Here is a 25,579-nt window from a genome sequence, read left to right on the forward strand (position 1 = left end):
GTCAGCACATACACAAAAAAAACACTTTGTAACTGTGGTGATGGACTAGACTTTTTGTGATCCTTTCATAGGGTATACAAATGTTGAACTACGTCTGAGTTTACTATAATGTTACATGTCCATTACATCTCAATTAAGAAATGTGTGCAAAGGAAAAAGCCTACTACGAATTTTCCAAGATCTTTTTTTCTAACATGTATTTAATCTATGGTTGGGAGTTAGTGAGTTACATTTAGGTCTTGCCTTTGATATTTTTTTATTTCCTGCTTAGGCTGAAAAACATGGTCCTATACTGTAACTGCAAATGTTTCCTTCACCTGCAACTCCCATGGGACAATTAAGAACCCATGAACTGCTCTATTTTTTTTTTTTTTTTTTTTTTACAAGGGGACCATCTAATCCCTAAGGTAATTTAGGAGCATTATTCTGTTTGCTGATATTCATAATTATACTCATTCAGTAGTGATTAAGAGGCTGTAGTTGGATAATAAAACACCAACAGTCCTCTTGTCATGAGATGAAAAGATAGTCCCTCATTTCAACTGCTGAGCTGTCACTGTTGAGCAAATCAGATACATAAAAACTGGCGGTCTTACAATGCTTTTATCACTCAGGTTCGATCCTTGTCAGTTCCACAGCTAAGACCCTTTGAATCAAAATATCGGACCACGCTTTCTCAATGTGCGTTTGATTTAAATTTTAGCTGCCACCGAGGACTCTCATTCAGAAGTGGGGACAGCACCTTCAGAAGGGTTTCTTTGAGAGCTACAGGTCAGTTTCTGTTGGTGGAGCCGACACTCTGTTGAGTTCTATGCTTGAAATTGCTACCTGCTGTTTGCAGTTAATTTCTGGTTTGCGTTTGGGCAAGCCAGAAAACAATGGGTTGAGGAAAAGGTAACGTCTCCCCTTCCGGGTTCTAAATGACCTTAATTTGCCAAGATTGTTAGGCGCTGGGAATACAGAAAAGCTTAATTAAGAAGTATCACACCTCCAAATTTGAGGGAGGTATCAGAAAACCATTGGACCCTTTTTTGGAAAGGATTATTTTTGAAATTCCACTTGGCTTGTCTTTTTCAGACTTTTCCACTTTTTTAAACTACCATTGATTTGGAAGTCTGGTTCCTAAGGAAAAGAGGGACGTGGGCTAACCAAGATGCAGAGCAGGGATCCCCAAGCTTCTTCTGTAAAGTCCAGACGGTAAATATTTTAGGTTTCCCGGACCACACAGCCTCCGTAGCAACTATTCATTCCTGTTGTGGTGGAAAAGCAGCCGCAAACCCCCATAAACCATAAGCGTGGCCGTATTCCAATCAGTGACACTGAGATTTGCATTTCATACAATTTTCTCATGTCATGAAATATTATTCTCTTGATTCCCCATCCCCCCCCCCATCATTTAAAAATGTACAAACCGCTCCGTAGCGTGTGACAAAAACAGGCAGCTGTCCGAATTTGGCCCACAGGACATAGTTTGCTATTGTCTGACATGGAACATCAAAACTGTGTTGTTTTTAGAATTTCATCGACCACTGGCCAAGCCTCTACAAGCAGCTTCATTATGAATTTTACTTTCTCCCTAAGTCCCCACTGACAATATCCATCACGTTCTTGCTGTTGGACTGTGACCAGAGGCAGCTTCTATATAGCACATCATGACGACCAGAAGCAAGTGTGTGTTCAAACATCAGGATTGTTTGATAGGCAAAAGAATGATACAGTGACACGAGTCGTTTTAGGTGATCTATGAAAACCCGTGACTATTTGTGCCTGCTGGTTTGTTCTGGAAACCCACCATAAGAACAGGAACGGGTGGGGGACCCCCCCACCTTCTGGAAACATCCCTAGGTGGCGTATACCCTGCAGTATGCAGCGTAGAAACCATACGAGCAGTGTTTAGGTCTGTACATATCCCTCTCCGATCAGCTACATCTGTTAATCTGACGAGAATTTCCAGAGAGCTAGAATTTCCCCCCATCGTTTTAGGGAAGGATCCTCTGGCGTTAAACTGTTTTGCCCCATCGAGAACATCTGAAACAATGCTGTAAGATCTTTCTCTCCCAACCTTCTCTACTAACAGGCTTCTAGGTCTCTCGGCCTGAGTTTGTAGTTACAGTTGTAAATGTAGACGTTCCAGGAATATACACATAGCCCTTCGGGGCTTGGCAGGTGATCTCTCAACGATGGAGGGAAATGTTTCAAACTGAGGTTATTAAAGATGGCTTTTTTTGGTGTCCGCCTGGGAGATGGCCCTTCACTACGGGAGCTGCCCTGCTCACTAACCGAACTGCAGGCCGGATTTCTGGCCTGAACCCAGACGTTTGAGGGCCTCATAGGGAACCTGACAGGCAATTGTATTATGAAAGCTGACGTGCTGAATGGCCCGCTTTTAACGATATTCTTTACCTGTCTCCTTGTGTTAAAGTGGGAATGCGCGAAGGAGCAGAGTTAGAGGGTCGGTGAAGGCGGGTGGGGGATGGCAGGTGGAATAAAATATCGGGTGGTTTCATGTGTGGAGCTGATGTAGACTGTGTCACAAGAAAGGGTCGCACAGAACAAATCTCTTTTGTTCCCTGTCATCTTTAAATGAGTGTCAAAGTAGGCAGGGGGGCTTTGACCGTTAACCGCACAATTTAGCCGGGCCCGTTGTGTCCTGCGGGCCCCACCTCCTTGGAGTTTCTCAGATTAGAAAAGAAGGCCCCAGCCCCTTATAAATGGGCCATCTCTTGTTCTTTGTGTCCAGACTGCCCAGTGTGAAATCCACAGTGACGTTAAATGTTTTCTAATGAATAATTCCTGAAAGAAAATGGAGGACTATATGTGTAATGGATTGTAGCGCATTAAAATGTTTTGTTCGGCGCACAAAAATGTTGTCCTTCACAAGCACCACGATCGTTGCAAAAAGGCCTTTGTGACGGACCTGTTTCAATGGATTATCTGCAAGCGTTTCCATCCCAAATGGGAATCAAAGGCCGCCTTTGGCAAACTAATGTTTTTCAAGATGGCAGCCATGAAACACATTTAGTATTTAAAGTTGCGGGTTTTAAAGGAATGTTTGAACTCGGGAGATTTTCTCACTTACTTTCCCCCCTTTTGATTTGAGAAAGTGAAGCGGCTCCCCCCGACCTCTGTCCTGTTCTGGCGGCCGAATGGTCACCCTTGACAAGATTCGTGGAACCTATTTCTTGGAAACGAGCAAGAGGTCCCAGGAATGGGTGGTGGGCGCTTTCTCTGTGGCTAAACTTCGTACGTGTTTTCCTCCTCCTCCTTCTGGATGGGTGTGGATAAAGAGGAGATTGCAGGGGATTTCAAATGACGCCTCGTTGTGAACTTAAGGTCCCAGTGGTTTTCACTGGGAAAACGATTGGGATTTCAGTGGCTCTTCAGTGGCTCAGTACAGAGACACCTGGGTTAGTGGGCCCGCTCCGATGGGTCGATAACAAAACTAATGGGAGTTTCTGTGCTTCTCGAATCCGGGTGATGTCGGCTTCAGAGTTTCACTGCTCTTAGATTGCCAGTTAGCCAACCACCGTGGCAAGGGTCTTCTCTTTCCCTGTTTCTGTCTCTGGGACTTTACTAATAGTGAGGGAACTGTGGTTTGCTGATGCCAAGCTCTGTGAAAGGTGGCGTTTTCCAACTCTTTGGTTATCTGCCTTCATAGGAGAGAGAGCCGATGTGTTTGTTCGCCAGAATATGTCTCCTTGGCTCCCATGGAGGATGTGTGAAGCGTAGCCGGAAACATCCACCATGTAGCTTTCCTCCGTGGGAATGATCATAATGAAACATCCTCGGAGGAAAGAAACAAACATTCCGCTTCTGTGAATTACAGATGTCAACAGAAGAAGGTCTTAAATGGCAAGACTCTGCCTCACATCCTTGTGGATCTTTAAGCTTTAGACATGGGACTACCGCGGCGCTCCGTGTTGGAGGAGAAATTGAAACAAAAGCCAAAGCTTCTGGAAAGTACCACGGAGAGCGGATAGATTCTCCTTTCCAACACACGAAATGTTAACTCCCGTCTACCGAGGTGTCCTCTTTTGACTTCTTATTTGCCATCTCCACAAGCTTAAATGAATTTAAGGAACAAGGACCTTAAACTCATAGGAATTTCCATAGGAAACAAGACCTCGCAGCAATTTGGTTTCCCCACCTACAAATTTATAAAGACTAAGTGAACGTAATGAAAGCCTCCATGGAGTTCATCGTAGACACTCCTGTGTCCTATTCTTTTCCTTGAGAGGAAACACAGCAGAATTAGGACACGTGAGGTTTTAGAAAGGCTTTTTCTTGTGGGATATAACCCACATACCGAAACGTGCGAAGCATAAGTGTGCAGCTTAAGTATTATAAGGTCCACACCTAGGTAACCACCGTCTGGGTCAAGACCTAGCACTCCAGAAACGCTTCACGTGCCTCTTTCACTCAATTTCCTTCATATCCACTAAAGAGAAGCACTCCTGGGATTTTCCTGATTTGTTTTGGAATCATTTGCTGAGCACTTAGAAACAACAACAGCTTGTTTCACAAGGTGGAAGCTTCTAGATGAGTCTCGCTGGCTACACAGAGATGAGTGTCGTTATGTCTTCATGTGTATTACGAAAAACAACCAGCAAACCCAGTGCATCACTGTTTAGATACAATCACTTAGGACGAGGTAAAAGTAGACTCTGTTCTTAATCCTGCCTCAGTGCATACACACAAGCAAAAATCCAAACTGGAACGAAAATAGGAAAGGTGAGACTTAGACGCAGCAAACGTCACTACTGAAACATACGAGATTCACTAACAGTTGTGGTTTTTGTTTTTGTTTTTTTTGGAGGTGGGGGGGAGGGTGTTGGATCGCTTTCCGTTTGAGTTTGAAAAGAGAAAGCAGTCATCCCATGGCGTTTATCGCGCAGCTAGCAAAGACTTTGTCATTCCGTCAGCAAACACGAGAGCTTTTGCCCACAAACTGCCAGTCACGAAGTAATCGCTGGAGGAATATCAGGGTAAGCCCTGTGTCCTTGGTTATTTGGTGGAGGGAGGGCGGGGCTCCGTTGTCCGAGGTTTACCGAACCGACCTATCCCTGTATTCAGTATATGGTTTTACAATCTGGGCTCCAGTGTAAGCCAAAACATCCTCTTTTTTTTCCCTCTGATTTTAAATCTTATTATTTAAACAAAAACACAAAAAACCTGTATCCACTATGCTGTGTTTGATTTCATTGGTTGCAAACGATAGAAACGACCCTCACCAGTTCCGAAAAGGAATTACCTTTTTTTAGAGATTCCCCAGTCCCAGCGCATTCCGTTTGCGTCCTTACCTATGGCTACATCCATGTGCAACAGGCAGCTTTGTTTTGCGTGGGAATTAACTGCATGCGAGTTAAACGGCACATTTCTTTTTTTCTTCATGATGCATCTAATCTCTTTCCACGATGCCGTGAGACTGTTCCCCAGGGTGCTCCTCTCCTGCCCAGTCCCTAGTGGTAGCTACTGAAGTTGCTTCCGAACCAAGAGGTCAGCAATGGCTCTTTTGCTCCTTGACACGCCTGTGAGCAAGATCTAAGTGCCTGGAGTGCAGAAACAGGAAGTCTGAGCTTTCTTCCACCTCCTCCTGGCTAGAGATGGGAATGTGTTGTTGGACTGTCCCGCCTGAGGCCTTCCAAGTCGGGAAGAGGACGTACCTCCAGGGGAAGTCCAAGGAGGAGGCACAGGTCCTGGGAGGGCACCACAGTGGGGGGGAAAAGAAGTAAGAATTCTTGGGCTCGGTGTCTGACCAGTCAGCGGGGAAAGTAGACACGAGAAATGGCCACCTGCCACCTCCTATAACTGCATCTGGTCCGTGTCCCGGTCCAGCCTGGGTCCATGAGCACCCATATGCATACATAGTTTGTAATCGTAAGGCACAGGTACGTCTGTGTTCTGTTGGCCTCACTTAAAAGGGAGAAAGCATTGGTTATATGACCTTCAGAGGCATTATTTTAACATATGACAGTGCTGCCTCTCTAAGGGGTGGCCGAAATGTACAACGCTCCTTGTACATTTGGTTTCAATTTCACTTCAGCCTTGCCAGCATTAATAATACAGCTCAACAGGGGGCATGCTTCCTTACTCTAATGTTACTGCAAAACTGGAACTGTTTCTCAGGGCTGGGGTGGTATCTAGGCAAAACCAAAGTAGATCCAGCTTCTATCTAGGAAAGTGGCTTTGGAATTTTCTTCTGAGTCCTTTACTTCCAACTCTTCTGTCCCGGGGGCACCCAGAGCCTCCCCGGAGATGGTGAGCTTAGAGCTGTGTGCAGAGCGTCCGGAGTCCAGCCTTTGGTATGAATCCTGCCTCCCTCACTTACCTCCCCTGCATCTTGGAGAGTTTAGCCCAAGTTTTCCTTTTTGAAAAATTAAGGTAATAGCAGTTACCTCAGAGGGGCTTTCTAAGGATTTAATGAGGATTAAATGAGATGAGACATAATAATAATTGAGGCTATGGACCCAGCACGGTACACATGGGGTGCATTAGTGGCCCATCAGCCATGATAGTAGAAGGGCGAGCTGCTTCTGTGAGCCCCCCATCACCCAGACGTGCCTTCCCCAGGACTCCTCACGCTTTTTCTTTTCAGTTCGCTTCTTTTGCCAAAACTTCTTAAAACTGTGTCCTGTCAGCCTTCATTTAAGCACTACCATTTAGCTCAAAGGAAAGGAACCCAGAGGTGAATTTTTAGCCAGCGCTAAAGCTTATCCTAGCTGGGGAAAGGTTTAGAGAAGTTGTGGGGTGGGACAGTATCTCTTTTCCATACCCCTCAAGTGGAACCACGTAGGAATACTTGAAACAGCTCTAGAACTGGCTCGAGACCATCGTAGCTGGAAGTTTTATTTTGTGGTTTAAGTAGAATGAGCAAACCTACTCAAGGTTTCAGAACTATCTCCTTGCCATAGCTCTGGATGCAAGACGAATGTGTGGTTTTCACTCAAATGCAGATTGACCTAATCATAAATTCAAAGAGAGCATTGAAACAGAGAAAAACACTTGGATTTGCTCCATAAGAGCCCAAACTGAGACTGAAGTGACAGATGTGGGTTGAATCTCAGCTCTGCCTCTTTACTGGCTATAGAAAGTCATTCCTCATTATCATTACATCTATCTGTATTTTATTATCTACTAACCCTGGCAAAAGGGCTAGGTTTTATTCAGTGACCTATCTGTAGTCGCCTCCTATCCCTACGACAAATCTATGAAAGAAATCTTATGACCCCACTTAGAAATGAAAAATGGGGGCAGCTGGGTGGCTCAGTCGGTTAGGCATCTGATTCTTGATTTTAGCTCAGGTCATGATCTCACAGTTCATGGGATCGAGCCCCGCATTGGGCTCTGTGCTGACAGCATGGAGCCTGTTTGGGATTCTCGCTCTCGCTCTCGCTCTTGTTCTCGCTCGCTCTCTCTGCCCCTCCTCTGTTCTCTCTGTCTCAAAATAAATACACATTTAAAAAAAATTTTTTTTTCAATGTTTATTTCTGAGACAGAGAGAGACAGAGCATGAGTGGGGGAGGGGCAGAGAGAGGGGGGGGACACAGAATCTGAAGCAGGCTCCAGGCTCTGAGCTGTCAGCACAGAGCCCGACGTGGGGCTTGAACTCACAGACTGCGAGATCATGACCTGAGCCGAAGCCGGACGCTCAACCGACTGAGCCACCCAGGCGCCCGTAAATATACATTTTTAAAAAATGAAAAATGATTTGACTAGTTTCAAGGAAGAAAAGCCCAGGCAGATGAACTTGAGAGTTTATTTTGTTATAGATCACAAACTCCAAAAGGTGGAAAAAGAAGTACATAGTGTTGGAGTTCTAGACCCCATAAAGGAAAAAGTCATTTTTATATAATAAACTTCATCAGGTATTTCTCTGCAGGAAAACCTCCATGAGCAAAATCAAAAGACAAATGACAAACTGGGAAAGATATTCCCAGCCCATAGCAAAAGGCTGATTTCCTAACTCCGCAAAGAGGCCATTCAAGTAAAAGACAAAACTAAGTTCCTTATTAGAACCTAAGGAAGAATACAAGTGGGCAGATGATAGAAAAAAGAAATACAAAAGTCCAAGAAACATGCAAGTGTAAAAAAAAAAAAAACCAATAAACCTACAAAATGATGCTCCCGCCTGCTTGCAATTCACAAAATGCTCCCGTCTCCACCTATGTGATGACCAAGAAAAGGACCCATAATAGCAGTATTGGAGAGAGTTAGGGGGAAAACTGCATTTTCACACCTGCTTTGTTGGAGCGGAAGTTGGAGTGATGTTTCTGGTGCACGTTGGCTAAGTTGGGTCTCCAAGTTGTCTTGTGATCCGGGAGTTCCTTCCTACTGGTTCTCTCCCAAAACAAAACACGCCGAGCCGTAACCGGCAGGATGCCCATTACAAATGGTCTGTGGCACCACAAACTAAAAATAACCTGAGGTCCATCTGTAGGAATGTCAGCTCCTCAAGGACAAGGCTATTTTTCCAACTTGTCCACTGATGCATCACGAGTGAGGTGCCTAGAACGGGACCTGACACAGGAAAAACTGAGCTCCTTGAATGTTGGTGGATGAGCGAAGGCAGTGAACAATGAGTACGCCGTCCTAGAAAGAATGAGGTGGTTCCTGCTGATCCTGAAATCTATCTAGAGCTATTAAGTGAGAGAAAAGCAACATGCAGTTCGCCACGTGGGACACGGTTCTGTCTGTATAAATAGGAAAATGTTACGGGTGTGTAAATATTCAGGAAGGACAGCCCTAAACCTTTGGATGGGGAGAGGGACTGAGGTTGAAAAAGATGAGAAAGCCTTGTTTGTTTGGGGGGGGACCGCGTGGCATTTAAAAATTGTGCGGATGTATTTATGAGGGTTTCCCTCACCCCCATGCACATGCATACCATGTGGCAGGAAGTATGGCCAGATCTAAAATGGAACCGAGAAGTTATGGGACAGTTAGCATCTGTCTGTCTCTAGGACTGCCCAATACATGTCTTTTTGTTTGTTTGTTTGTTTGTTTATCTTTGAGAGCAAGAGAGAGAGAGCACGAGCAAGCGGGGGAGGGACAGAGAGAATCCCAAGCAGGCTCCGCACTGTCAGCACAGAGCCCCATGCTGGGCTCGATGCCACAAAATGTGAGATGGTGACCTGAGCCGAAATCAAGACTCGGAGACTCAATCAACTGAGCCACCCAGGTGCCCCCTCCAACGTCTAGGTCTTTGCATCTACGTGCATGGCCAACATCACCGTGCTCATAACCTTGTTATTTTTACATCCCCATGGCAAAAAGAATGGAGCCTCTTAGATTCCCCGGGCTGGATTCTGTGGTCTTGTCTAGGTCCGTTCCCCTTCCCAGGGCAGAGCCATGCTCTGGCCCACCTGTGACCCGTTCAACTCACCTCTTCAGCAGGAGTGGGAAGGGAGCAGATTCCCTTGGAAGGGAGTGGAGGCAATTCCTGTCACCTGTACCATGCTGAGGTTCAAAGGGGGCAATGACATAGTCAGAGTCACATAACTACACAGCCGTGGGACTAACCTTTAGACTGATCCAAATCCCAAATCCTTTCTGTAGCCTTCCTGTCACTTAACTTCTGTTTCTACTTTCACCAAGGGAGGAAAATACCATCTATGGGATGAGTTGTCATGGATATTCCATGAGACAGATATTTGCAAACTGCCCTGTTACTGTGCATGGTAGATATCCAGTGAACTAGAAAGGGCTATTGCCCACAAAAATAGTCCCTCTTATCAGCAGGTGGAATACATTTGGGTAAACCGGTGTTGATTATCTTTCTTTAAACTGTGATTTCCCCGAGACCAGTGACTTTAGCTGCTGTCCTTCCTCTCTGAATTCTCTAGATTGTTTCCAGTCTATACAAGGCACAGAACTAGCATGAAATTCTAGTTCACTCAGCACACTTACTGAGGCAAGAACTGAACTAGAAGCTGGGGACACAACAATGAGCAAGATTTACTCTTGAGAGTCTTCTAGAAGGAATCAGCCTAAGATCAAGAAATCCTCTGATTAACTGCAAGTTGTGGACAGTCCTATAAAAAATGGCGTGCAGGGATATTGAGTATTGGAGGCATTTACCTATCTCTGATTTTGAATAGATAATACAAATACACATACAAAATTCAAAAAGCACAAACAGGTTTACAGTCAAACTGAAGCCTCCTTTTCCAGAAGCAGCCACTGTTGCCAATTTCTTGGGCATCTTCCAGGGAGATTTCATGAATGTACATGTATGTGCGTGTATATTTCCTAAAAGTGGTAACAAGCCATTCAGAAGATTCTTTACCTCTATAGTATTCCATTGTATCGCCTGGACCATAATTTAATTTACTTGTTCCTTATTAGTGGATATTTATATTTTGTCTAATGAAAATGTTAGAGGGCTTATCTAGAGGATAAGTATCCAGAAATGAAATTATTGTCTCAAAGAATAGTTTTAAAAATATTTTATCAAATTATATTTCATAGAGTTTCAACAAGGTATATAACCTCTCACTTAGAATAAATGCCAGTATTTCTTTGCCATACTCTCACCAAGTATGTTCTCAAAGTTTTATTTGTCAGACTGCCAAAAACGGAAAACAGTAGCTCAGTGTACTCTAGTAACATTTTTCTTCAAAGCGGAGTATTTTTTTTTCTTATGTTTGAAGGACAAGTCTTCATTTTCTTTGCTGTGAATTGTTTTTTAAGCTTTGTCTAGTTTTGGTGTGTATGTATGTAGGGGTGTTGGACTTTTCTTATTGATTTATAGAAGCTCTTTATATATTAAGGAATCTAGTCATTTGTCTAGAATGTGAGTTGCAAGTATTTTTTTCCAAAATTCTTTTTGTCCTTTGACTTTGCTTACAATTTTTTTTTTTTTGGCAGACATTTTTCTGTCGTTGAACTGGTGTGTGTGCGTGTGTGTGTGTGTGTGTGTGTGTGTGTGTACCTTCCTGAATTTTTTTTTCCTCAGAAAGCTTTTCTTTATTATTTTATTTTTTTAATTTATTTTTAATTTTTTTAATATTTATTCATTTTGCGGGGAGAGAGAGAGAGAGAGCATGAGCAGGGGAGAGGCAGAGAGAGAGGAAGACATAGAATCCGAAGCAGGCTTCAGGCTCTGAGCTGTCAGCACAGAGCCCGATGTGGGGCTTGAACCCACGAACTGTGAGATCATGACCTGATCCCAAGTCGGATGCTTAACTGACTGAGCCACCCAGGTGCCCCTAAATTTATCTTTAAATTTACATCCAAATTAGTTAGCATATAGTACAATAATGATTTTGGGAGTAGATTCCAGGGATCCATCCCCTTGTATAACACCCAGTGCTCATCCCAACAAGTGTCTTCCTTAATGCCCATCTTGCATTTATCCCATCCCTCCACCCACAACCCCCCAGCAACCCTCAGTTTGTTCTCGGTATTTAAGAGTCTCTTATGTTTTGTCCCCCTCCTTGTTCTTATATTATTTTTGCTTCTCTTCCCTTATGTTCATCTATTTTGTATCTTAAGTTCTTCAGATAAGTGAAGTCCTATGATATTTGTCTTTCTCTGACTAATTTCACTTAGCATAATACCCTCCAGTTCCATCCACGTAGTTGCAAATGGCAAGATTTCATTCTTTTTGATTGCCGAGTGATACTCCATTGTATTATCCATTCATCCATCGATGGACATTTGGGCTCTTTGCATACTTTGGCTATTGTTGATAGTGCTGCTATAAACATGGGGGTGCACGTGCCCCTTTGAAACAGCACCCCTGTATCCCTTGGATAAATACATAGTAGTGCAATTGCTGGGTCGTAGGGTAGTTCTATTTTTAGTTTTTTGAGGAACCTCCATTCTGTTTTCCAGAGTGGCTGCACCAGTTTGCATTCCCACCAGCAGGGGGATTCCCACCACCAGGGATCCTCTTTCTCCGCATCCTCGCCAACATCTGTTGTTGCCTGAGTTGCTAATGTTAGCCATTCTGACTGCTTCCTGAGTTTTTAAAAATCATACTTAGAAGAACTTTTCTTACTTTACCTATATTTTCTTCTAGTACCTTTATTTTTTAATTTGTATTGTTTAATGTTTGAATCTTTGACTCATCTGGAATTTGTTTTGGCATAAAGTACGGGGTAGATATCCAAACGTTTTGTTTTTTTTTTTTTTTTTTAAATAGAGCTATCCAATGTCCTAATGCTAATTTTGAAAGTTAGGCTATAAAGGTATAATTTATGTACAGAAAAATTTATCCTCAGATCAGCAGCCCTCTGAGTTTTTACGATTGTATAATGCCGTTTACTGAATAATGCATTTTCTCACCACAAATTTAATGCTACCTTAATCACTTTTAATAGAAGTTTGGGACAAGCTCTCCCTTCTCTGTTCAGTGAAACTGAATTGGTTGTGTGTTCGTGTGCAATCATACACTGTTGGATTAATGTAGCTTTGTGTTTTAATATCTGTGTAGGCTCATATCTTCCCATTGATCTTTTTGTTTATTTCAGAAATTTCCTGGATAGTTTCACTTTTTCAAGATGAACTTTAGACTCAAATTTAGTGCCCAAAAAATCGTGGCAGTAGTTTTTAAGTAATCTCTATGCCCAACGTAGGACTTGAACTCATGACCCCAAGAACAAGAGTGTCGGCTCTATGGATTGAGCCACCCAGGTGTCCCCCAGCAGTAATTTAAATGGGATTTATTTAGGGGTGCCTGAGTGGCTCAGTCGGTTAAGCATCTGACTTTGGGTCAGGTCATGATCTTGGGGTTCGTGGGTTTGAGCCCCATGGGCTCTGTGCTGACAGCTCGGAGCCTGGAGGCTCCTTCAGATTTCTGTGTCTTCCTCTCTCTCTGCCCCTCTCCCACTCATGGTCACTCGCTCACTCTCTCTCTCTGAAATAAATATTAAAAAATTTTTTTAAATAAATAAATGGGATTTATTTACTTTATAGATGAACTTAGTGGAACTGATATCTTTGTGATGTTGAATCTTCCTAAACAAAGACATAGTGTGTTTTTCTATTTGTTTAGCTTTTCCTTTGTGGTCCTTAGGAGGGTGTTAAAATTATTTTTATATAAACTTGACATGTTTTTTGGTAAGATTGTTTTTATATTTCAACTCTGGTGATATTTTAAGTAGAGTTCCTTCTTCAGTTACAACTTTTAACTAATAATTAGCTGGTTACGCTAAAGCTATTTCTTTCTTTTTAAAAATTTTTTGTAATGTTTTATTTTTGAGAGAAGAGAGAGAGAGAGAGGGAAGAGAGGGAGGGCCAGAGAGAGAGGGAGACACAGAATCCGAAGCAGGCTCCAGGCTCTGAGCTGTCAGCACAGAGCCTGATACGGGGCTCGAACTCACAAACCGTGAGATCATGACCTGAGCCGAAGTCGGACGCTCAACCGACTGAGCCACCCAGGCGCCCTGAAAGCTATTTATTTCTGATGATTAACTTTGTATTGGGCCTGCGTTTCTATATCATGTATAATTTTTGGTTGATTTGCTTGGATTTTCCATAGAAGCACTCAGACAATCTGCAAATACTTTTATCTCTTTTTCTCTAGTATTTCTGTTCCTTACTTACTTCTCTTGTCTAATTGCACTGGCTGGTACCTCCAGAACAATGTTAAATAGGATGATAAAGGACATCCATGTCTACTTACTTACTTACTTATTTATTTGAGAGAGAAAGAGAGTGCATGAGTCGGGGAGAGTGGCAGAGGGAGAGAGAGAATCTTAAACAGGCTCCATGCTCCGTGTGGGGCCCGATGCAGGGCTCGATCCCACGACCCTGGGATCATGACCTGAACTTAAATCAAGAGTCAAGACACCCAACCAGCTGAGCCACCCAGGTGCCCCTTGTTCCTTATTTTGATAAGTGTGCTTCCATACTTACTATTAGGTATGTTTCTGCATTTACTATCAAGTATGATGCTAGCTTTTTTTTTTTTTTTTAATGTTAAGTATCTATATTTTTCTTCCAAGTTTTTATTTAAGTTCCATGTATTGTTTGTGATAAATGTAATTACCAAGAATGAAAGTTGAATTTTATCAGGTGCCTTTTCAGAATCTTTAGATAGGTGTAATTTCTCGTTCCTTTTTTAAATTAATTAATATTATATTTTTTATTTTTTATTTATTTGATTATTTTTAAATGTGTATTTATTTTTGAGAGAGAGAGAGAGAGACACAGAGTGTGAGCCAGGGAGGGGCAGAGAGAGAGGGAGACAGAATCTGAAGCAGGCTCCAGGCTCTGAGCTGTCCGCACAGAGCCCGATGTGGGGCTTGAACCCACGAACCGTGAGATCATGACCTGAGCTGAAGTCAGACGCTTAACGGACTGAATCACTCAGGTGCCCCAATTAATTTATTTTTTAAATTTGCATCTAAGTTAGTTGGCATATAGTGCAATAATGGTTTCAAAAGGAGTAGGATCCAGGGATTCATCCCCTACATAGAACACCCAGTGCTCATCCCAACAAATGTCCTCCTTAGTGCCCGTCACCCATTTAGACCATCCTCCCACCTACCTCCCCTCCAGCAACCCTCAGTTTGTTCTCTGTATTTAAGAGTCTCCTGTGTTTTGTCCCCCTTCCTGTTTTTATGAGTGAAGTCCTATGACATTTGTCTTTCTCTAATTTCGCTCCGTATAATATCCTCTAGTTCCATCCACGTTGTTGCAAATGGCAAGATTTCATTCCTTTTGATTACCTGTAACGTTTCAGTCTTGATCGACTGATAGGGTCAATCTATTATGTATCTTTTTATCTTCTCTATAATCTTTTATGAATCTTTTACCTTCTTCGTAGATTTTCTAATATTGAATTCTTATAATTGATTTTATTACTAAATTAATATTGACTTTCGGGAATACATCCCACTGGGTCATGTTTTACCGTTCCTTTATTATTTGATTAGATTTTGTTTGCTAGTCATTGAGGAATTTAGTATTGATGTACCTAAGTGAGGTTGGTCTAGTTTCTTTTATATTTTCATTAGAAATAGAGAAGGTATATACAACATAGGTATAAGTTAAAGAATATTAAACACCTGTATGCCGCCACCCAGGGTAAGCTATGAAGCACAATCCTTGGTTTTCCTGATAGTTTTACCATCGGTGCATGTATCTTCAAACCATATAGTGCTCAATTTTGCTTGTTTGGGACATTTGTTAAAATAGAATCAAACCGTCGGGGCGCCTGGGTGGCTCAGTCGGTTAAGCGTCCGACTTCGGCTCAGGTCACGATCTCGCGGTATGTGAGTTCGAGCCCCGCATCGGGCTCTGTGCTGATGGCTCAGCGCCTGGAGCCTGTTTCAGATTCTGTGTCTCCCTCTCTCTGACCCTCTCCTGTTCATGCTCTGTCTCTCTCTGTCTCAAAAATAAATAAACGTTAAAAAAAAAAATTTAATAAAAAAAAAAATCAAACCGTATATATATTCTTATATGACTTGCTTTCTCTGAACAAGGCTTGTTTTGAGATTAAACCAGTTTTGTTGGCGAACATAATGGTGATTTGTTCACTTTCCCAGCTGTGCACAGCAGAGTGGTTGCATTGCACATCTTTGTTGAATCTTCCTACCCAGGATTTGGCACGTATTTCTGTTTCTCTAAGTGTTCTTCTGCATCCTTCTGGAGTGTGCTAAAAACAGCATGGATTCTGGAGTTGGACTCTTTAGGTTTGAATCTTGGTTGGCCTATACTAGTTATCTGGCAAGTTATGGAATCTCTCTGTGTCTCACGCAGCGTCCCCACCTATAAAATGAGAGCCGAAGTGCCTGTTACCTCCGAAGGTCGTTGAGAGCTTTCAAGTGAATTTGTATATGAAAATACAAATCCAATGCCTGGTGCAAAATGTAACTCTGTGTAACTGGTCGTGGTCTGGCCACCCCGCTATGTAATAGCAGTAGTAATGTATTCTATTTTTTTTAATGCTTCTTTATTTATTTTAAAGGTGAGAGTGCACATACATGAGCAGGAGAGAGGCAGAGAGAGAGAGAGAGAGGGAGACAGAATCCCAAGCAGGTTCCATGCTGTCAGCACGGAGCCCAAGGTGGGGCTCCAACTCACAAACTGTGAGATCACAGTGACCTGAGCTGAAATCAAGAGTTGGATGCTTGACCCATTGAGCTACCATGGTGCCTCTTTTCTATCTATTTTTTTTATTTTTTTATTTAAAAAAAAAATTTTTTTTAACGTTTATTTATTTTTGAGACAGAGACAGAGCATGAATGGGGGAGGGTCAGAGAGAGAGGGAGACACACAATCTGAAACAGGCTCCAGGCTCTGAGCAGTCAGCACAGAGCCCGACGCGGGGCTCGAACTCACAGACCGCGAGATCGTGACCTGAGCAGAAGTCGGACGCTTAACTGACTGAGCCACCCAGGCGCCCCTATCTATTTTTTTTAAAGTAAGTGCTACACCCAACGTGGGGATTGAACTCACAACCCCAAGATCAAGAGTCCATGCCCTCCCGACTGAGCCGGCCAGGCACCCTTGCAATAAGTGTTTTCTGTTCAACTGACGGGCACCCAACCAGGGACGAGGGTTCCAACGTTTCCACTTCCTCGCCAACCCTTGTTATGACCGGATGGATTGTGGCCATCCTGGTGGGCATGAAGTACCATCTCATTGCAGTTTTGACTTGCACTTTCCTCTCTGACCTTTTATTTAAAGTATTTTTTTATCGGGCGCCTGGCTGGCTCAGTCGTTAAGCATCTGACTTTGGCTCAGGTCATGATCTCCTGGTTCATGAGCACGAGCCCCACTTAGAGTAACCAGGAGCCCCACTTCTGGTCTCTCTTCTCTCTCTCTCTCCCCCTCTGCCCCTCCTGGGACTCTCTCTCTCTCTCTCTCTCTCTCTCTCTCTCTCTCTCTCTCTGCCCTCCCTGACTTGCGCTCTTTCTCTCTCTCAAAATAAACTTAAAAAAAAAAAAAAGTGTTTCTCGTTCTTTGTTATCCTTCAAATGGGAAGTTAGGTCTAGGCTTGTGCTGCCTGTTGAGGTTAATTGAAATTAAAATTTCAGTCCCTCAGTCTCACTCATCGTATTTCAAATGCTGACGGGCCGTGTGTGGCTATCAGCTGCCGTAAGAGACAATGAAGTTCTAGAACATTATCTCAGAAGGTCTGAGGAGGTTCAGAAGGTTCTACTGGAATGTTGACCTAGATGCTTGGCCAGACTCAGCTTTGCATGACATAAATCCCTTGAGATTTGCTTTATGGCCCGGGCTGTGGTCAACTTACTGTAAGTACCCTATGTGCTTTTGAAACAAAATGCATATTCTTCAATGGTGGGGTGCAATGTTCTACTTGTGTTAGTTAATTCTGTTTAGCTTTTCTGTGTCCTACTGATTTTTTTGCCATTGTTTTCTGTCAGTTTCTGAGAAGGGTTAGTTGAGATCTTTCTCTGTGCGACCATTTGAATAAACTGTAGTAGGTACTTACGCACAGTGGGGTACTTGGCAACTTTAAAAAAAGGAATGAGGAATGTCGTTATTAACAGCTCTGAAGCGATCACCAGGAGACATGTCCCAGTGAAAGACAAGTTGGAAAAACAGAAAATAGAATTTGCAAATACATGCCTAAGAAAGGAGGGAAACAACCTACAGGTGTTTGCTAATATTTAAGAAACAATTTTAGCATTGTAATAACTTTTAAATGTTTTCCATGTTTGTTTTATTTTTGAGAGAGAGAGCACACAAGGGAGGGGCAGAGAGACAGGGAGACACAGAATCCGAAGCAGGCTCCAGGCTCTGAGCTGTCAGCACAGAGCCCGATGCGGGGCTCGAACCCACGAACCGTGAGATCATGACCTGAGCCGAAGTCGGACGCTAAGCCGGCTGAGCCACCCACGCACCCCAAATGTTTGTTTATTTTTGAGAGAGAGAGAGAGAGAGACAGTGTGGTAGGGGGAAAGAGAGAAGGAGGGAGACACAGAATCCGAAGCAGGCTCCAGGCTCCGAGCTGTCAGCACAGAGCCCGACGTGGGGCTCAAACCCACGAGCTGTGAGATCATGACCTGAGCCGAAGTCGGACGCTTAACTGACTGAGTCACCCAGGCATCCCTAATAGTTTTTAAATGGTCATTTACAGAAATAGAAAGGAATAGGTCTCGAGAGACAGGGGTAGGAGCTAGTTCCGTCAATATGCCTTATTTTGTTCTTTGGAACCATTAAAATGTTTACAGAATTATAGAGTAAAATAACATTGAAAAATTAATCTCCAAGTAAGGAATAAAATAAAGGAGATAAACCTAAGGTTGCATTTAATTGCTGGTAGAGCCACATAGAGATCAACTATTTTTTTTTTTTTTTGAGATCAACTATTTCAAGGGGACTTAAAAACGCAGTGATGTGCCTATACAACCCCAGCAAAGTACACTCCCAAGACAAATAACTGAAAAACTTTCAGACCTTTTCCACTAATCACATTGGGGATAGTGTTGGCGCTCTTACTTTGGAACTATCATGTGTGTATTATGGAAAAAAGCCCATGAATAATTGTGTCACTGAACGAGGGTTTTGGATAGAAGAAAGGGGAAATAATATAAGAAAGGTAAGATTCCGTACAAACCCCTTAGTTATGTATTTGAATGGAAATAATAAACTCCTCATGCATTTTGAGAAACACTTCCTTGCTTCCTTTCGGATGGGAAACAAGATCTGATGTCCACTGTCACCACTCATATTCAACATAATACTGTTCTAGCCAGAGCAGTTGGGCAAGAAAAAGAAATAAAAGGCATCAGAGTTGGAAAGGCAGAAGTAAAATGGGCTCTATTTGCAGGTGGCATGATTTTACCTATAGAAAATCCTGGGGGCTCCTGGGTGGCTCAGTCAGTTAAGCATCTGACTTCGGCTCAGGTCATGATCTCACGGCCTGTGAATTTGAGACCCGCTTCGAGCTCTGTGCGGACAGCTCAGAGCCTGGAGCCTGTTTCGGATTCTGTGTCTCCCTCTCTCTCTGCCCCTCCCCTGCACGCACTGTGTCCCCACCCCCCCAAACACAAATAAACATCAAGAAAAAAATTTCCCTCTTGGGGTGCCTGGGTGGCTCAGTCGGTTAATTATCTGATGACTTTGGCTTAGATCATGATCTCATGGTTTGAGTTCAAGCCCCACATTGGGCTCTCTGCTGTCAGTGTGCAGCCTGCCTCAGATCTTTCGTCTCCCTCTCTCTTTCTCTCTGCCTTTCTCTCCCTCCCCACCCCACTCTCAAAAAGAAATAAACATTAAAAAAAAAATTCCCTCTTCTTATCTTCCAAACCTTAGAGTTGTAGCCAGGACAGTTGGCTGAGTTTAACGTGCAAGAGCTGTGACTCACTTTCCAAGTGTCGTTCTCCCTGCGGAAAAAGCCCTTTTCTGCAGGTATATGAGTCAGGATAAGCAGCCTTCAGCTACAGCAACAAACAGCCCCCAATTCTCCGAACTTGGCCGCAGCAGGAGTTTATTTCTTGCTTACGCAAAGCCTACCGTGCGTCTGGATGATTCATTAGAGCATCTCTCTCCACATGATGACTCCGGGATCCAGGCTGTATCGATTTTGTGGCTCGTCCATTCCACAAGAAATTCCCAGTCACTGCAGCCTTGAAGGAGTCCGGATAACCCAATGGAGGAGCTGGCACAGAGGTCACTTCTAGCCACAGTCTGTTGGTCCAAAATAGTCATGTGACTTAACTGCAGGGGGAAAGGTCGGGACATGCATGGAATGTGTGTCAGGCATTTTGGTCTCTGTCACAGCATTTAGCCATCCTGATCTACGCTGTGCCTCCCTCCTCCCTTCCTTCCCCCCTCCTCCCACTCACCCAGACACACACTGGGTCAAGTGCTAGGTTATATAGAAGGTGATATGGTCAGGCCATCACTGACGATATGACGCTTCCAAAATAATGGTCCTGGTGGGAGCATCTCCTGAGTCTCCCGCCTGCGGACAAGTGAATTATCTGAACCACCCAAGACGAAGGGTGACTAGCTTTCTTTCAACTGGTGCCCCACCAGGCTATGCATGTGCAACAGACTTCACATAAAATTCCAAATTTCTGACTTTTCTTGAATGATCGGAAGGTCTGGCAACACGAGGCAAACATTCACACCTGGAGTCAGCGGAGACAAGGGGGGGTGGCCCGGTTTCGACGGCCATTCGTTCCCTAATCTAAGCGAGTCCCTATCATCTACCAGCTTAACTCAACCCTAGCACCTGCCCGGGTCCCTGCAGGCAGCACAGTTTGTGATCCCTAACTTGTGGGTTTGCACAACGGCATCCTCTACAAAAGTTTTATCGCCCCAAAGATGTTCAGTCTTAGGTCTCCTAAAAACCTCTCTCTTGAATTTCTTCCCTCTTATTTGGTCCTTTCCGGATTTGATATTCTCTTCCTGATAAAATCTTTCGATCCTTTTCTTTTGGGCCAAAGCGGAACTACTTGAATTGCTTTATTCCCCCATCCCCTCTGCCCCGATTTTCATCCCTTTGACTGTTCCCGTCAATCTTACCAGGACACTCTCATTTCCTCTTGCCCTTTAAAGATATTTGGAAATGAGCTAGGTAAAAGGAACCCAGCCGTGGGAATTGAAATATTGCAGCAAACAAAACTCCAGTCTGAAGTGGCCCTTGGGGAGTTAAAATCACTGCCCCATTCCTTAACCTTCGAGGTTTATGCAAAATCGGCTCGGGCTGCAAGTCACTGAAAGCCCGAGGTACTGACTGCAGGGCTCACTCTTGTAGGCACACATCGATCGAAGGGGGATAAGAGCTTTGTAATTTCTGCACCCTCCAGTGTGGGGATCTGACGGCAGCGCTATTTGTGGGCGCGGCTCCAGACATTTCAGACTCCAGCCCACTCCCAATTCAACAGGGGCTCGCTGACCACTAACCGGCGCACTTTTCACTTTGTTTTCTCGTTTCTGATAATTACTAATACAGTAATACTAATGGGGCTCGAAGGACGTGCTCCCAGAGCTGACATTGTGTCTGGCACCATGCCAAGTCCTTTCCATGGTCTGTTCAAACCAACAACCTTGCCAAGTAGGTACAGTTATGTTTCCATTTTACAGACCTGAAACAGAGACAGGTCCTTGCAGAGTGAAAGAGACTTTCCCCGGAAGTGACAGAGACTGGATTTAAACCCCGGGGAAGGCTTGTGTTCCAGGGTCCTTTACTGCCTCTCTTAAACACACAGACACACACACACTTTTTTTAAAAAAGTGTTTACTTTGAGAGGGAGAGAGGAGAGAGAGCAGGGGAGCGGCAGAGAAAGGGAGAGAGACAGAATCTCAAGCACTCCAAGCTGTCAGCGCAGAGCCCGATGCGGGGCTCGAACCCACGAACTGTGAGATCACGACCTGAGCTGAAATCAAGAGTAGATGCTTACTCGACTGAGCCACCCAGGCGTCCCACAAATGCTTTAAAATGGGGATATTTGGAATCACCAGGATATTCTTTCACGATTCTTTTACAATCTAAATGCATTGTTTTCATCCTTGGAGAGCAGTGTTTTAGCTCCGTTTGACTAGGGTAGAGAGACACCTGGTGGCCATTCTGGTTTTTAAAACTTTCTATTCTGCAAAATTTCGAATGTGTACAAACAGATTAGTGTAATAAACCCGCCTTATTCCCATCACCCAGCTTCGACAATTATTACCATTCTGCTTTTCTGTTTCCATGTAGGCCTCCACCCACTCTCCATCCCCTGCACACTTACTTTTTTTGTGGTTCTTTTTTTAAAAAAAAATTTTTTTTTAAACATTTATTTGTTTTTGAGAGACAGAGAGAGACAGAGCATGAGCAGGGGAAGGGCAGAGAGAGAGGGAGACACAGAATCCGAAGCAGGCTCCGAGCTGTCAGCACAGAGCCTGATGCGGGGCTCGAACTCACAAACCACGAGTTCATGACCTGAGCCGAAGTCGGACGCCCAACGGACCGAGCCACCCAGGCCCCCCTGTGGTTCTTTTTTAGAATAAAATTTACATATGTGGAAATCGACCAAATCTTAAGGTATCTTGGCAAACAGACACAGCCATGTAACACACAGCCCTATCAAGGCAGAGAATGTTTCCATCACTCCAAAAATGCCCTTTGCCAGACCACCCCCCTAACCAGGCAACAATTGTTCTGATTTTTCACTGCAGATTAGTTTTGCTTCTAGAATTTCAGATAAATGGAATCATAGGGCATGCACTCTTTTGTGTCTGAGTTCTTTCACTCAGCACAATGTCGGTGAGAGTCCTCTGTGTCTTGTGTACCAGTTCTCTCTTTTTTATCGCTGTACCCTTTCTATTGTATAGATTCCACATCCGCTCTCCGGTTGATGGAAATTTGGATTGTTTCCAGTTTGGGGCCATTATGAATAAAGTTGCTGTAAACCTTTATGTTGGAGTCTTTTTGTGGCTGTGTGTTTACACTTCTCCTATGTAAATACTTGGGAGGGGACTGCTGGATCAAAGGGCGGAGGCTAACTTTATTAGAAACTGCCAGACCTTTTTCCCAAAGTGATTCTAATCACTTCACATTCCTGCCAGCGATGCGGGAGCGGTCCATCTGTTCTGCGTCTCGCTCATAGTTGGTGCTGTCAGTCTTTTTCATTCGAGCTGCTCTGGGGCCATCTCGATGCAGTTCTGACTTGCATTTCCCTGATGACTAATGACGTTGAGCACTTTCCTATGCGCTCATTGACCATTCGTTTTGTCTGCCTTTGTGAAATGTCCGTTCAAGTCTCCTGCGCAATTTTTACGGGGTTTGATTTTCCTTTACTGAGTCATAAGAATCTTTTATCCTGGATGCAAATCCTTCGCAGGTATACATTTTGTGAACACTTTCGGCCAGTCTGTGGCTTGCCTATTCGTTTTCTTAATGGTGTCTTCTGGGAGAAGTTTTTGATGAAGTCGAATGCCTTATTTTTTATAGTTCTTTCTTCCTTTGTCATAAGGAAATATTACCTTCCTCTGGTTGCAGAGATATTCTCTTCTGTTTTCTCCCGTTAGCTTTATAGATTATGCATTGACAGTTAGGTCTCAGATTCATCTCAAGCTTTTATATATATAAATAAAATGTTATAATATGTCCAACATGTTTTTATAAATTTATATCTTTATACATTATGAGATAGGAATTGTTTATATACAAAGTTCATATATAATAAAAGTTTTCTTTATATAGTTCCATATGTAAGTTTATATAACATATAGATGAATTAAAAAGGTTTGTTTTTAATTAATTTTGAGAGAGAATGCAGGCAGGGGAGACAGGCAGAGGGGGAGAGAGAGAATCTCAAGTAGACTGCACTGTCAGCACAGAGCCCTACACAGGGCTTCATCCCATGAAACTGGGATCCCGACCTGAGCCAAAATCAAGCATTGGGCACTCAACCGACTGAGCCACCCAGGTGTCCTGATACATAAAAAAAGTTTTATATAGAGTTTTGTATATATGTTTATATATTATATAGATATGTGTCTTATATATAGTTTTATATATAAATGTATACTGTATAATATATAGATATATAGAAGTTTTACATATAGTTTTATACATACAAGTTTATATAATATATAGATATGTGGAAGTTTTACATATAGTTTTACACGTATAAAAGTTCAAGTAATAGAAATGTATTAAAATATGAACATATATTTTATATGTATTACACTACATTATTTTATAATATATATGTGTCATGAAGTAGGGTTGAAATAGATTTACCCCATTATGATACCTAGCTATTCCTGTGCTATTAGTTGAAAAGATTTTCCTTTTTTGCACTGACTTGTTTTGGTACCTTTGTTAAAAATCAGTTGACACAGTGGGCTTGATTACTCCCGGCGAAGACGCGTGAGTCCTCTAGCTTTGTTTTCCTTTGTCGAGAAAGTTTCAGCTATTCCAGATCCTCTGTGTATCCAAAGGTGTCCGTTGTCAATTTCCTGTCCCATGCCCAGATTCATCCTTCAATACCTGCCCTGTGATAACGGACCTCCTTGAGCGTAGCTCCTTGAATCCTGGTCACTAGAGGGCGCTGGAGGGACGCTGCACTAGCCAGAGGTTTCTCTTCCTGGCTCCCTTTGCTAGGTTTTGCTGCTTCTTTTCAGCGGCAGTGGCCTGCACAGTGGTACATGGTGACCCATGCACTAACCGTGTGCCCAGAGCACGGTCCCTCAGCCCCCCAGTAGCCTGGGCCTGGTGATCACCTTGTGGCGATCCTCCCAACGCAGAGCTCACACGCTCCAGGCCACCTCCTATGGCGGTGCCCCCCCACCTCTCTCTCTCTGTACCCTCCAGTCTCCAGCCTCAGCTTGCCCCAGACCTGGAGAGCTGTTTCCCACAGCCCTCCTGACTCAGGCAGTGCTGCACCAGGCCCGCTGCCCAGCGCCGATCGGACTCCCTTTGCCCACCTGTGTCCCTCATGGACACTGTCTAGTGACAGTGGACCAGCTCTGCCCCCTGGTATCCCGCTGAGATTCTCCACCTTCCAGTGAGCTGCGACGACTCCTTTTCCAGGGAGGTCTGAAGCCCAGCCTGGGAGAGAGGACCCTTCCGGGGTGTCCTTCCTTGAGTGTTCCTCTGTAAAAAGAAATTCCCATTGCAACCAAATTCCTCACTCATCTCAGAATTACACAGCAAGCTGAGGTAACTGATGCTTAGCAAGGGATGGTCAAGAAAGACTCTGGCGCCGGGCTGTCTAGGTTCATATCCTGGCCGTGCCTTTTGGCAGAACTTGGACGTGCTTTATAGTGTCTCTGTCCTCAGTTTCCTCATCTGTTAAATAGGCATGGCAATAGCATTTACTTCCTAGCCTCAGCACTAGGGCCAAAGAAAATAGAGGCCAAGTATTTAGCGTAGTACCTAGCAGTCACTGCTCAGTTGCCGTCAGCTGCTGCCGTTACCGTTACTGCTTTTATTACCATCCCCTTGTATCCCTAACCAGATCATAAACCCTTAACAAAGAGAGCCTAATGTGATCTCAGTGCTCCACTGTCCCCAGGGCATCTCGCTGTTTCTGTCTTAGACGAGCAATAGGGGCTGCAGAATAAGCGAGCTGCTGACAAATGTTCTGTTTGCCGCAGAAAGAAGAAGTGAGGAGGAAGCACATTCGTCTGCACATGGAAAGCACGCTGACCGCCCGGGACAAGGTCGGGGTGCAGGATTTTGTGCTGTTGGATGCCTACACCAGCGAATCTGCTTTTCTGGACAATCTTCGAAAGCGTTTCAGCGAGAACCTCATCTATGTAATGTCACCTGTTCCTCAGCTGTTTCCCTAGACTGGTGGTTCCCCTCCTGCCTGTCTTCACAGCCTTGAGGATAGTGAACACTATCTCTCTATTAGATCAGCCTTTAAAGAGAGGTGTGAAGGGACCACTGCCAGATGCACCCTAATCCTGGCTTCCAGTGACAAAGACCCAGCTTAAACGGGCGTAAGCCATAAGACAGAATCTATTGACCCATGTCACTGTAGGGTCCAGAAATAGATCTAGGGTCTAGGGTGATGAGTCTTGAAGAGCCTCGAGGGCTCTTTCCCACCTCTCTGCTCGATTTTGCAAAGGTCCCTTTCTGGGGCGGACTCTATGCAAGGGGGCAAGGGGGCTGGGTAGCTGACAGCCGGACCAAGCTGATGTTGGTAGACAAGAGAGCAAT

The 25,579-nt window shown here is 43.9% G+C and overlaps 1 protein-coding gene across 3 annotated transcripts in view; it reads left to right on the forward strand.

The window, feature by feature from the left end:
* Positions 1-25,579, forward strand: part of MYO1H (myosin IH) — a 114,932-nt gene that overhangs the window by 43,583 nt on the left and 45,770 nt on the right. For 2 of the 3 annotated variants that reach the window (XM_042911150.1, XM_042911152.1), the window contains exon 2: positions 25,012-25,173. In XM_042911150.1, the coding sequence (XP_042767084.1) occupies positions 25,048-25,173 (126 nt within the window). In that variant the 5' untranslated portion in view covers positions 25,012-25,047. Of the gene's footprint in view, positions 1-24,536; positions 24,575-25,011; positions 25,174-25,579 lie in introns of those variants that run through there. The other variant, XM_042911151.1, reaches the window with a different exon arrangement.

The sequence above is a fragment of the Panthera leo genome, chromosome D3 (genome assembly GCF_018350215.1).
Source record: "Panthera leo isolate Ple1 chromosome D3, P.leo_Ple1_pat1.1, whole genome shotgun sequence".
Lineage (NCBI taxonomy): Eukaryota > Metazoa > Chordata > Mammalia > Carnivora > Felidae > Panthera > Panthera leo.